The 14049-nt window shown below is 44.4% G+C and overlaps 1 protein-coding gene across 1 annotated transcript in view; it reads left to right on the plus strand.

Annotated features, from left to right (window-relative positions):
- DNAH12 (dynein axonemal heavy chain 12) overlaps positions 1-14049 on the plus strand; it is a 1291066-nt gene that overhangs the window by 1053829 nt on the left and 223188 nt on the right. Inside the window, exons 58-59 of the mRNA XM_086939114.1 lie at positions 1973-2165; positions 9441-9613. Coding sequence (XP_086795240.1) covers positions 1973-2165; positions 9441-9613 — 366 coding nt within the window. The remainder of the gene's footprint in view (positions 1-1972; positions 2166-9440; positions 9614-14049) is intronic.

Below are 14049 nucleotides of genomic sequence, written 5' to 3' on the forward strand. Positions count from 1 at the left end.
TTTTATTGTACTTATGGATGCCGTATCACATTGTGAGAAACTTACTAGGCCACCCTAATGAGAGCAGGCACTAGTGCCCCATGCTCTGGAGGACACCAATTGACTTGGGGAGTAGAAAACCAGCGAGAGCTTAGGTAAGCATGGGCGGAAAATCTGTTCCGCTCGCGGATTTTGCTGATTTTCGGTAAATTCGCAATCCCCGAACTCTCGCGAACATACCGAAAATCGGCAAATTCGCACCCAGCGGATTTTTTTTCTTGGTGATACAATATTGCGGCGTGCGGCGTTCACTTACCGTCATTCAGCGTTTGCCGAGTAGTTTTTCTCGATATTTTGCGAGTGCTGTGCCATTTTGGATCTTGCTGCGGGAACCCGCGGGAGTTTGGCGACGCATCGCGAGAGTTCGCAATTGCGAACATGTAGGTGCGGCGGGCAGCAACAATCTGGCACTCGCGAAATTACAAAATTTGCAATTCTGCACAAGAAATCCACTAGCAAGCAGCATAGACCTTCTGAAAATGATGATTTTTATCAGAATAACTCCTCAGGTTGACATTTGCCTGCACTTTTTTGGATTTGAGGCCTTTTGACTTTCTTTGGATCACTTTTGGATTGGAAATCAACTTTCACAAGTAAGTTTGTTTGGGGCATTACAGTTGCTGTTCTGCAGGAAAACGAGTTTTGCAAAACTGAAAGCACTCAGCAGGTGCAAAAGTTCACTCATCATTAGTAACCATTCCCTGTAGTACTTCCTGAGGGGCCCCTCCAGAGTTCAGTTGCCTATGTTTGTTTGGGGCATTACAGTTGCTGTTCTGCAGAAAAACGAGTTTTGAAAAACTGAAAGCACTCAGCAGGTGCAAAAGTTCAAACTCATCATTAGTAACCATTCCCTGTAGTGCTTTCTGACTGTGGCCCCTCCAGAGTTCAGTTGCTAGTTGCAACAATTCTATGATCCTGCTCTGATCCTCACAGCAGGCTCATAGAATAGCTACAAGTAGGCCACAAAGGTCCTGGAAAAAAAATTTGCACTGCAACAGAAAGCAAATTACAGATAAGGAAGCAGGTGCCAGACTGGAATTTTAAAACAGTGACACATTAATAAATCAACCCCAAATTAATTCATGTCAGTTGAAGCAGGGCAGGTGCGCTTGCTTTCCCCCCCATAATCTACAGTGATGAACCGGAGGGTGGCATTGATGTACCAGAGGGTGGCATGGGTGAAACAGGGTGGCAGTGGTGAAACAGAGGGTGCCGTGAACCTGTGATGAATGAACCAGACGTAGAAACAACATAATCGCGACCGTTGCGAGACGAAAAGTAACTTCGCAATTGCGAACTGGTACAAAAGCCTCGCAAACTGGCAGAAACCCTTGCGAACATAAAATAAAATCCACAAATTTGCGAGAATTCGCGGATTTTGCGGATTGCGAGTTCGCAAATACGCAAATTCGCGAACGCCAGATTCGCAAAATTCGCCCATGCTTAAGCTTAGGCCATTGTTGTCCTGGCAACCTGTCCTACTCAGAGGAACCTGGGTCGTTGAATCTTCACTAATTGTATTCTTTCTTATTTTGTTCCATCTGGTTGTTTTCCTCGAGATACATTTTTTTATTTTCTTTGCCTGTGAACATTTCTGGGCTCTCGAGGGATATCTAAAAAAGCTAGTGTAGACACCTCCTGATGTGGGGTGTTGCGAGGCCCTGGTATTCTGAAAAGCAAACTACTATAGTGTAAACTAGTGGGAGGAAGCAGTAAATATTTTGTGGACAGTTATTTATAGTGGACAAAGAACCGATCTAGGATCAGCATAATTTCCCCATTGGCTACTCTATTCTTAAGCTACATTGGGTGTTTTTGTGTAACTTTAAGTTTAAAGAGAGAAGTAGTGGGTGTGACATTTTTGAGGAGTTACAGGTTTTACTGTGCAAAATTTACAACTAAATACTGTGGCACATTTCCTTTTTTTTATTAGACCAGAACTGGAAGAGGAAAGAAATGCTTTGATCCTTCAGTCTGCTGCCAATAAAAAACAACTAAAAGAGATCGAGGATCAGATTCTGGAAACTCTGCAGTCGTCTGAAGGGAACATATTGGAGGATGAGAGCGCTATTCAGATATTAGACTCTGCCAAGGTCATGTCTAATGAGATCACAAAGAAGCAACAGGTAAATATGCGTACATTCTGGGGGAAGAGAGCAATTGAGGCATAGGGTTGCGGGAGCACAATTTGAACTAAACAGCTCAAAAGGCACAAGTTGAGTTTAGATCCTGCAGTTATCTATGCACAGATGACATTGCCCATACACAGGTGCCGAAGAGCTTAAGGTATGAACATCTTCACAGCAAAGTGGATGTCCACTGGTCATGCAGACTGTGCATATTCTTGATTCGCTGAAAGATGGGCATATTGATTCACTCAAATGGACTCACTATTCCACAGTGTCTCATCTAAAGAGGGGCTGTATCATAAAAAAAGTGTGTCTGCGCACATATTGCTTGGCTTAATTCCGTTTTGATAGTTACAGACTAGTTTCTGTGTTTCATGTGCCTAGCCATCGTTTTGCATGTGTGATCTCTTGTGGTTACCGCAAATGGTCATATTGCATTTAACATTAGTTAGTGCTCAAGTTATGAAATTGTTCTAACTGCTGTTTTTTTAATATTTTCTCAGTTATGAAAAACGTCCTGAAATGGATACATCTGCCTGTGGATTCCTCAACTTTTGAATTACCCCCATGCGCAGCATTCCACGTAAACCTTTCTCCTCAGCTCTCCTCTGTCGATGAGGACGTCACAATGGAAAGCCTCTGCACGCGACTCCTCGTGACGTCATCGGAGCCATAAGAAGACCTTGTCAATGTGCGGACGTCACTTCCCTTCTTTCCGTACTGTCAACACGTAACTTTTTTTTACCAGGGCTCTCCATTTCTGGGAGTTTCTTTGTTGCAAGTCTTCGAGTATTTATAGCAATGACTAGACTACTCAGAGGACATCCAGATTCAAGTCGTGCAGGGAATGTGGGGGTCAGATATCTATCACTGACCCCCATGTAGACTGTTTTGTGTTGTCTCTCATCGGACCACGACGTCTGGGAGTTTTCGTCATGCAGGCGCATAATCCCAAGTCACTGAAGAAGAGGGAGACCACATTATTCATGGCTAAAGCCAAGAAACAAAAAAGGGGTTGAAGAAGGTTGGTGTTCCTATCCAAGTCACCGACTACGCATACTTTGAAGTCATCGATAAACAACAAGAAGAAGCGGCGCCATGGGTCTCAGCTTCATTCGTCAAAAGATGTAACGCCGAAGTCTGTGTCCCCGGTTCCTTAGCATCATTGGAAGGATGACGTTTCTCCTTCTCCTGGGGTGACAGGCCCCATCTCCGAGAGGGGTGACACCACCGGCTCCAAGAGAAGCAACGCCTCCACTGTTGCCAACTGCTCCCCCTCTGGCTCCAGGGTCTCTTGCGCTACAACCGGAGCTGAATATGCTGCCTCCTCGAGTGGTTACAGAGCCGGCAGTACCAGATCCAGGGTATCCTGCCTTTCCCAACTCAAGTACGGATCTGTAGCATTTTCTGAATGCAATGTTCAGCTTGTTTGCCAAAGCAGCGAACCCTCCTGATGCGCCTGTTGGCTCCATGGGTCCGCTGGCGTACTCCTTGGGAGGTTTGCCACCTTGTTTCTCTCAGACACCATTTTTGACGCTGGTACAATCTCTTGAAGGGCAAGTGCCACTGGTTGGATCCTTCTCGTCACCTCTTTTTTTGATGCGGCGCCGACTCAACCTCGACCGGCATTGACTACTGTCCCTGTAGACCTCCATTCGATGCTGATCCTGAAGTCACCTGCGCTGCGTCTGGCGCCTCAGACGCTGGTTCTAAGGATGAGGTCTAGAAGAGAGACACAGAGGTTAACGGGAGAGGATGATTACAAGGAACAACATGAGGAGGCTGAGGAAGGGGAGATTGTGGACCCTGATCAGGATTTTGAAGGTCTGCAGGAAGATAGTGGCCTAGATACTTCTCCTGAATGGGAACTCTTGTCTCTGAAAGGTCTCCCAGCATAGAAGGTGACTTCCTATCACTCTGTGATCAGGAAGGCAGTGGATTTGCTGGAGTTGCCTCTTCCCACAGCAGAATTGAAATCTAATATTTTTTCAGAGGTGCTCCATTCCCATTCTTCTATCTTGGAGATTTCAACGAGGCTTTGACTGAGCCCATCCTTGATGTGTGGCAGAAGCTGATGACAGCTCCTGCTGTGTACAAGTCTGTGGCGAGGAGGTATAAGGTGGCTCTGGATACACTCATCCATCACCAGAAAGTTTGTTCATCCAGGCTTCGTGCTCCTCAAAGCAGTCTGCAGGGTCATTCCCATATACACCTGAAGATAGGGAGTCCAAATGCATGGAGCAATCTGCGAAAAAGGTATTCTCTTCAGACAGTATGGCTCTTGAATCAACAAATGCTACAAAATTTTGAGTTGCTCCATCCATACACTTATGACCTCGCAAGGGAAGTGCTCCCAAAACTACTGGAGGATGTTCATGGTCCTTACAGATGCTCAAGCTGCGGCCAGTACATTCTGGTCTGGGCTCTGCTTATTTGGTTGCTGGGGCAATGGGATTGTCTGTGGCAACCAGGAGGCACACTTGGTTACGGAGTTCGGGGTTCTCCCCAGATGTCTAAGCTACCCTGTTAGACCTGCCTTTCGCGGGATCTCGCCTATTTGGGGCCCAAGCTGACTCGGCACTGCAGTGCTGTAAAGACCGTAGAGCCACAGCAAGATCTTTGCATCTCCAGTCTCAGTCCAGGGGCTTTGGATATCACATGTTTGGTGGTTTTGGCAGGATCTTATCCTTTCATGCCAGGCAGCACCCACAACAGCAGCAACAGCAGACAAATCCCCTATACAGATCATACAGGGGAAAGGGCAGAGGTCGTCTGCGGGATGCAGCCCGGCAGCCTCCTCTTCTACCCCTCCAACTGATGCGGCAGGGAAGTAGCTCTACCTCCGCCATCCTAGAGCATGCTTGTTCTGTGGGAGGACGGGTGTCCCAATGTCTACAACATTGGAGGTCTGTTACTACTTATCTCTGGGTGTTGAACTTCGTAGATAATGGGTATGACCTACCCTTCTGTGAGTTTCCCCCTTCTCACCCTCCCATCAGGGTTTGTGCTTAGAAGAGCACCTCCTACTCGTCCAGCAGGGAGTTCTGTCATCACTGCAAAAAGATGTGATTGAGGTGATTCCGGGGCAGGAAAGGGGTCAGGGATACTACGCCCGGTACTTCCTGATTTCCCAAAAAGGACAGTCACTTGAGGCTGATCCTAGACCTCAGGGTCTTGAATTTTTACCTCAAACAGGAGAAATTCAAGATGTTGACCCTAGCTCAGGTTCTTCGTGCGCTGCAGAAAGAAGAATGGATGGTGTCGATCTATTTGCAGGATGCGTATTTTCACATTCCCATCCTGAAGTCGCATCAGAAGTACCTTCATTTTATGGTGGGGTCTTAACACTACCAATTTGAGGTCCTTCCTTTCTGTCTTTCTTCCTCACCTCAGTTCTTCACAAAGGTGATGGCGGTGGTAGCAGCACGTCTCAGAAGATCGAGGGTCCCTGTTTTCCTCTAGCTGGATGACTGGCTGCTCAAAGCAGTCGCAAGAGATGGTGTTGCATCATTTGAAACACAACTGTTGTTCAACTTGGATTTTTTGATAAATGTACCCAAATCTCCTCTAAGCACAACCTGTTCAGAGAGGCAGTACTAGACACTACTGTGACTTGTGCCTTCCCCCCTTTACAGAGGATTAAAGACATCCAGGCTACGATTCCACTTTTTCAGAATAAAGGGCTGTTCCAGTCCTGAAGGTCTTGCATCTGCTCAGTCTGTTCGCTTCCTGCATACTGTTGGTCAACCATGCATGCTGGCATATGAGGGTGGTGCCTCAGCAGGCAGTGGTTTCAACACAACGGACATCTCGAAGAGGAGGTCAGTATCTCCAGAGACACTGCAGCGGAGCTGTTATGGTGCAGTGTTCCAGGCAACCTGTCTCAAGGGAAGCCATTTCAACCTTCTTTTCTGCTGGCCACAGTGATAACAGATGCCTCCACTATAGGGTGAGGAGCTCATCTGGGGGATCTGGAAGTCAAAGGCCTTTAATCTCCAGAGGAAAGATTGTTTCACATAAATCTTTTGGAATTGCAGGCGATATGTTTGGCTCTCAAGGCCTTTCTTCCCTCCTTTTGTGGTCAGTCGATTTAGGTCCTGACAGACAACACTACTGCAATATGGTACATCGACAAACAGCGAGGAGTAGGGTTGTATCTTCTTTGCAGAGAGGCCCTGAGACTCTGGTGTGTGCGTGCGGACAGTCTCAGTCGGCAGCAAACGGCCGATCACCAGTGGTGCCTCCATCCAGAGGTGGTCCTTCACATTTTCAGGATGTGGAAGTTTTCTCAGTTGGACCTGCTTGCCATTCACAAGAATACGCACTGCCTGTCATTCTGCAGTCTCCAGTATCTGACGTCGGGAGCATTCGGGACGCATTTCAGTTGGATTGGGTCTCACAGCTTCTTTACGCGTTTCCTCCCATACCCTTGATTCCTCGAATTCTGAGGAATTACGCCAAGACCGGGCCCATGTCATATTGATTGGCCCGGATTGACAGCAAAGGGTGTGGTTCACAGGCCTTCTTTACCTCTTATCACACCCTCCACTCCGTCTCCCTCTCAGGGCAAACCTCCTTTCGCAGTCGCAGGGGCAGTTTCACACCCCCACCTCCAGAGCCTGCACCTTCATGCTTGGATATTGAACGGGGCATCCTGTGCTCTTTCTCTCTCCCACCGAATGAGGTGGATGTTGTTTTATCGACCAGGAGAGACTCCACTAATTCTGTCTATTCTTGTAGGTGGGCTACGTTTGGTAAATGGTGTGTAGAGAGATCAATGGATCATTTACAGGTCCATTTGTCTGATATTCAGAGTTTCTCTTTCCCTAGCACAACAGGATTGTCAAGTAGCTACTATTCAGGGCTACTTGTCTGCCATGTCGGCTTTTCTTTATTTACCAGATCAACCCTAGTTGTTTAAATCTCCCCCCATAGTTATGAGCCTTGCCCAATAGGGAACCTCCTGAAGGTATTCAAGCTCTTTCTACCAGAGCTAAGTCCTCTTCTTTGGCTTTAGCTGGAGGTGTCCCTGTTGTAGACATCTGCAAGGCGGCAACTTGGGCCTCCCTCCACACATTTGCAAAGCACTACTGCTAGGATTCAGAGGTGAGGGGGGATGGCCATTTTGCACGGTCTGTGTTGCAGGATTTTCTGGTACAGCAGGCAGGCACCCCCCACCGATAGCGGGAGTGCTTGGGGATTCAGTTTAAAAGGTGAGGAATTCATAGGCAGATTTATCCATCAGAAGAACAACTTACTTACCTTCGGTAACGCTTTTTCTGGTGGATACAGTATCTGCCTTGGATTCCTCACTGAGGGGGTAATTAAAAAGGTGAGGAATCCACAGACAGATACTGTATCCACCAGAAAAAGCGTTACTGAAGGTTAGTAACTTGTTCATTTGCCCTACACAAATTACATCACATTCATATCATGAAGGAGAGTGTTGCACCAGATCAGAGATTATGAGATTACACTGTCAAAATCGAATACATTTAACTTTGAATTTCTCTGAATTAATGGATGAGATACAGACAGCACAGCTTGGACATAAAGAGGCAGCCACTGTTCACTCTTTGCAATCACTGCTGTGTGTAGTTCCAGCACGAACTCTGAGAATTCCCAAGTTGAATGTATGTGCTTTAAACTGTACAAACAAATAACAAGCATTGGCAATGCCAATAGGTCTGTCTTTAAAGGAAAGTTGTATGGTGATGTGAAGCATTGCAAGTAAATAGCATGGGGATGGATATGTATTTGTGTGGGAGCAAAGAACTGTAGAATAATACTGCTGTGGGTTAAAATCTTAGGCTACAGTTAATGTTAATGTTATGGGGTATTTGTACAAGCGCGCGGCTACTCCAAGCAGTGTCCCGGCGCTGAAAGAAGAGAAAATCGAAAGACCCTGAAAAGAGAGACCCAATTCACTCCCAGTCATATGCAAATCTCATTATTGATGGAACAGCCAGATCTTAAGTTGGCACCTAAACCTCAAAAGCTCTGATTCTTGTCTCTGAGACAAAGGGAGCGCGTTCCATAGACTACTCACTACCACCTGCAAGGAACGTCCCCCCTTCCGGGCAAGACAGAATCTTGGCACCAGCAGCAGATGTTGAGTCGATGACCTCAAGGTCCTGGCTGGAATATAGGGCAGAATTATTTCTCTGATATACTGAGCCCCGCTGTTATGAAGAGCCTTAAAGGCCAACACAAGAGACTTAAAGGCAACTCTGTTTTTTACTGATAACCAGTAAAGAGCTTTCAGATGACTCATCATGTGTGTTCTGGGCCCAATCATGGAAATTGCTCTGGCGGCTGAATTCTGAACAACCTGAAGACGGCTCAGTAAATACTTAGGGATTCCTAAATAGAGCACATTGGCATAGTCCAGCCTTGACATTTTCAAGGCTTGAAACACTGTCTTTCAATGGGACAATGGTAGCAATGAGAGGAAATTCCTCATCATTTTTAGCACCCTAAAACACATACCAGCCACTGACTGCACCTGTGTCTTTATAGAAAGATCTGAGTGCAGCATCACTCCGAGATTTTTAACCGTAGTAACAGGACTAGAAGGAGCCGGTTGATGTCAAGCTAGAAGTAAACATCCTTGTAGGTTAATGACTGCCTTCCATCTGTGCTGCTGCTAGAGGAAAAGCACCATCAGTTACTAGTTGTATATGACACTTTAATAGCTTTACAGTGTCATCTGTGTGCCCCTGATAGTTCAGGCTCAGGTAGCAGGATAAATAATCAAAATGATCACAGCTGCATGGAAGCCAAGCACTTTTTTGTGGAATCACACAACTTATGCCCAATCAAAACATGTTCTCCTGGCTTCCAAAATGTGGGCAGAGTCAAAGCCCCTCTCCTCTCTAGTGAGGCTCATATTATTGCCTGACGACAGCTTTGGTGTTGGCCAGCGTGAGGGAAATGCATCCATGGTTTATTGCATATTATAAATGTCCATGTAAAAACTATGTTCATCTTTATTCTTCATAGCCATTGGGTGTTCTATAAACTTTAACCTTGATTCTACGAGCTACACTTATTTGATTTCATTATATTTTCTGCATTCCATAAAACTGTCCATAAAAATTGAACAAGATACGCTTTTCATATTGGTTTATAGAACAGCAAATTATATTGTCACACAGAAAAATAACTTGATATTTGCTTTTTTGCATTCAAGTTTTAAATATTATTTCTACCGGCCTAATCGATAAGATAATAGCAACTGCTCATGTGATTTTATTTTTCAATTTTCTTTAGATTGCCGAAAAAACTGAAATTAAATTAGCAGAATCTCGTGAGGGCTACAGACCAATTGCCAAACATTCCTCTGTGCTGTTCTTCAGCATTGCAGATCTAGCTAACATCGATCCTATGTACCAGTACTCGTTGAGCTGGTTTGTCAATCTCTTCATTAACTCCATCATGGACAGGTAAGAAGTACTATGTGAGCTAAGATGAAAGTGTCAGGAGCCAGTGGGGCCTCTGATAGTGCAAAGTCAGTGATGGGTGAAGTGGCGGGTTCTGGACTGTACAGATGTCATGCCGGAGTTGTAGTGTCCTTAATGATCAATACAGTTTTACAAATATACATTCCTTTGCCCTTTTTGCAATAAGGCATGTCCTCGTGCTGTGCATGGTATGCTAATTTTAATGCTATGTTTAATATATTGGCTGCGGCTAGTGGTGTAAAAAACCTGTTTCTAGTTACCATTCTTTTATGACTGGAAGTAAGCGAATACTATGGGACAGTGTTACTTTTGGATGGTCCAAGCTGTAGGGTGGTCGAAAGCTCCAAGACCAAACCCACACCAACAAATCACGCCCGCAAGCTCGACATCATCCTCCACAACAGACTCACCATGAACTCCCAAATCCATGCAGTCCACTCCTCTTGCTTCCACACCCTCTGCATGCTTTATAGAATCTTCGGGTGGATCCCTTTCAACACCAGAAAGAACATCACAAAGGCCCTTGTCACCAGCCAGCTAGACTCTTTCTGCATCTCCACTCAGCTCCTCAAGAGTCTCCAGACCATACTCTACCTTCCTAAATGAACCCACATCACCCCCCAACCCCCACCTCTAGAACCTCCACTGGCTCCCCATCCAGAAGAGATACCTGTTTAAGGTTCTCACACTAGCCTACAATGCTTTACACAACCTGGGACCAGCTTACCTCAACCATGGCGTAAACGCCCATCAACTCATCAGACACCTGCACTCCTCCGGTGTGAGCCTTGCTCACACCCCCTGCATCCGTAGCAGCCTATGTGGGTGTCAGTTCTTCTCCTACATTGCAACCAAAACCTGGTATGACTTGAACCTCCACATAAGAACAGTTCCCTCCCTGGCAAACTCAGAAGCAGACTAAAGACCTGGCTGTTTGACTAAGACCTACAAAACTATAGTACCTGGATATCTTCAGGGGTGATAGAGTTGCATTATACAAATATTGATGAATTGAAACCTAAATCTGTTCTCACATTGACATCGTCCCATAACCATCGAAGGACCTTTGTCTTAAAAAGAGTGGGAGTTGCAGTAGAGGGCAGGTACGCTGTAAGTACCCTCACATGTATGCATTTAGGTCACCTTTTCTCTCCATTTACCCTGTGTTTTTGTTATTATGTTGTCTTGGAACATTTTTGGATTTCAGTGTTCTTTTTCTCAGCTAACACAGAAAGGATGATACTGTGGTGTAATTTAACACACTGTAAAAAATAAAATATCGAACCAGACTTGAGGGCCAATATTAAACTACATGCCCTAGGTGTGAAATGGGCATCATGCTTGTTTTTGGAAATACAAAGGGGGCCGGTACCCTGGCAACACTTTCTGTAATACGGTTCACACTTGCATAAAATGTGAGCTGTGACCGGGACAGAATATTGGCCTGTGCACCATAATATAGGTGGCCCCATAAGGGAATTTGATAGCTAAAAAAAGTGGTCCATGTTTGCAAATCGGGCAGTTTTGCACTTGTAAAGGCACGTTGTATAAGCATTTTGCAAGGTACGGAAGACTGAATGGAGTTGAACTTGCTGCAAACAATGTCTGTTTTAATATTAGGGAAATCAAAAGTAAAAACCAGGCCTCTAGACCTTAAAACAGGGCCACAAATAGTTGAAAAAACCAGCACACACACTGACCTGTCAAACCTGCCCCCAGGCACTACCTGATCCCCCGATAGGCCAGTCACACCCTGGTGCTCACATTTTCCCAAGGGGACGGTCGCTCATTTCCACAGGAGCATGACCCCATGAAAATTGTAGAAAATTATTGTTTTTGCACCTACACCATAATACAGATGCAGGCACATGGGCAAGCAAGCAGTTGTGAGACACACTGATTGCACCGCATATATGAAGTGGCACAGAGTCAGAATACCCCACTAACCCTGGCCCTTGATATACATCCATAGAAAATTGTTGTCCAGAGATTTTCATTTTTGATTTGTGTTTTTGTATCATTAGAGAAGTAATTTAGCTTGGTTAGATGTTGCTGATCCGGGATGAATTTTGCTAATGGCGGATGTGTTGCAGCGAGGATGTAATATTTCAGGAACCATGAAACCTGTATACTTTATTTTGGTGTCAAAACATAGGTTTTGGGGGTTAAGTAGTCTTATAGAGACAGAAAATAACTCCTCAGAGCAACCCTTCCGCTATATTCCAAAATGGCAGCTATAACAGAGTAAGAAGAGACATATATAGAAATGAAAAAGACACACAATTGATGGACGGAATGCAGAACAAATCAAAACATTCACCCCCAGTCAAGTGATCTGGGTTAAATCCATCATTCTTTTGCTCACCATGCCACCCCAGTTTAGACCTGGCCATATGCAAAAACAAATGTATAGAAATGAAGCCAATAATAATGGTTTTCATGTCCTTTATGTATACATCAAACAAAGTTAATGATCAGATTATGAAAACGAAATACTGTTTATCACTCCTGTTTTAAACATATTTTCATAGTTCACCTTATTTATTTGTTTCAGCAATCTTTTGTGGTATATTTGCGACATATTGAACATTGAGAAGAGCATATCTATCCCGATATCTTTTTGTAGCACAGGTCTTGCAAGTACATATATGTGTAAGTTCTGTGGGTAGAGGCTTTAGAAATGTCATAAGCACCCCATCAATAACTTCCCGACCAAATTCACACAGATCTTTCTCTACATATGCATGATCCAAATTTTTTCACATCTTCCGATCAAGTAGAACGCTCTTTTAATGTGTGCACGTACAGAATAGGACGTCAGTGGAAGGTCATTTAGCAGAATTGAGCTCTTGAACTCACTGTACCGTATATAGCCAAATGACAATCATAAATTGTTTTTCACTTATGTACACAGTATTTGTTTACATCATTATAATCACATTTTTCTTCTTTCTCTGCAACCCTTTTTAGAAACTTGACAGGTTCAGCAGTTAAAGCTCCAAGCTTTGCTGCATTTTGCTCATAGTGTCATCACCCATATGAATATGTGCCTTGATAAAATGACTGGGAATCTCTGGGTGAAGTTTCTTGTACAGAATATGAAGCAGGATTAGGTGTCTTTTCTCGCATGCAGAACAAATCAAAACATTCACCCCCAGTCAAGAGATCTGGGTTAAATCCATCATTCTTTTGCTCACCATGCCACCCCAGTTTAGACCTGGCCATATGAAAAAAACAAATGTATAGAAATGAAGCAAATAATAATGGTTTTCATATCCTTTATGTATACACCAAACAAAGTTTATGATCAGATTATGAAAACAAAATACTGTTTATCACTCCTGTTTCAAAACATATTTTCATAGTTCACCTTATTTATTTGTTTCAGCAATCATTTGTGGTATATTTGCGAAATATTGAACATTGAGAAGAGCATATCTATCCCGATATCTTTTTGTAGCACAGGTCTTGCAAGTAAATATATGTGTAAGTTCTGTGGGTAGAGGCTTTAGAAATGTCATAAGCAGCCCATCAATAACTTCCCACCCAAATTCACACAGATCTTTCTTACATATTTGTGATCCACATTTTTTCACATCTTCTGATCAAGTAGAACGCTCTTTTAATGTGTACACGCACAGAATAGGACGTCCGTGGAAGGTCATTTAGCAGAACTGAGCATTTGAACTCACTGTACCGGATATAGTCCAATGACAATCATAAATCTTTTTCCACTTACGTACACAGTATTTGTTTGCATCATTATAATCACATTTTTCTTGTTTCTCTGCAACCCGTTTTAGAAACTTGACAGGTTCAGCAGTTAAAGCTCCAAGCTTTGTTCCATTTAGCTCATAGTGTCATCACCCGTAAGAATATGTGCCTTGATAAAATGACTGGTACAAAAGGGGGTGGTGATAGACGGAGCATCTGAATCAATCAAACACTCACACCCAGTCAAAAGATCTGGGTTTAAACCATCACTGTTCTTTAGCCCACTCTGCCACCCCAGTTAAGACATGGCTATATGCAAATCAGTCTGACCCTGTGCCTCATGGGAACAGTCCAGCCCGAACTGCCAAGCCATGTCTTCCCTGGACCGGAAACAAGCTTCCGAGGACTGGTTTCTGGCATTCCAGCCGTCTTCAGCCCGGCTTGCTTGAATCCAGTGGCAAAGTGAGCAAGGGACTCACGTCTGAGCATACCCTGCCACACTTATGGCGGCCAAAAGCGGTACAAAATAGGGTGGTGATGGACGGAGCATCTGAATCAATCAAGCACTCACACCCAGTCAAAAGATCTGGGTTTAATCCATCACCGTTCTTTAGCCCACTCTGCCACCCCAGTGCAGACATGGCTAAAAAAATGACTGGGCATCTCTGGGTGAAGTTTCTTGTACAGAATATGAAGCAGGATTA

The sequence above is a fragment of the Lissotriton vulgaris genome, chromosome 9 (genome assembly GCF_964263255.1).
Source record: "Lissotriton vulgaris chromosome 9, aLisVul1.2, whole genome shotgun sequence".
Classification (NCBI taxonomy): domain Eukaryota; kingdom Metazoa; phylum Chordata; class Amphibia; order Caudata; family Salamandridae; genus Lissotriton; species Lissotriton vulgaris.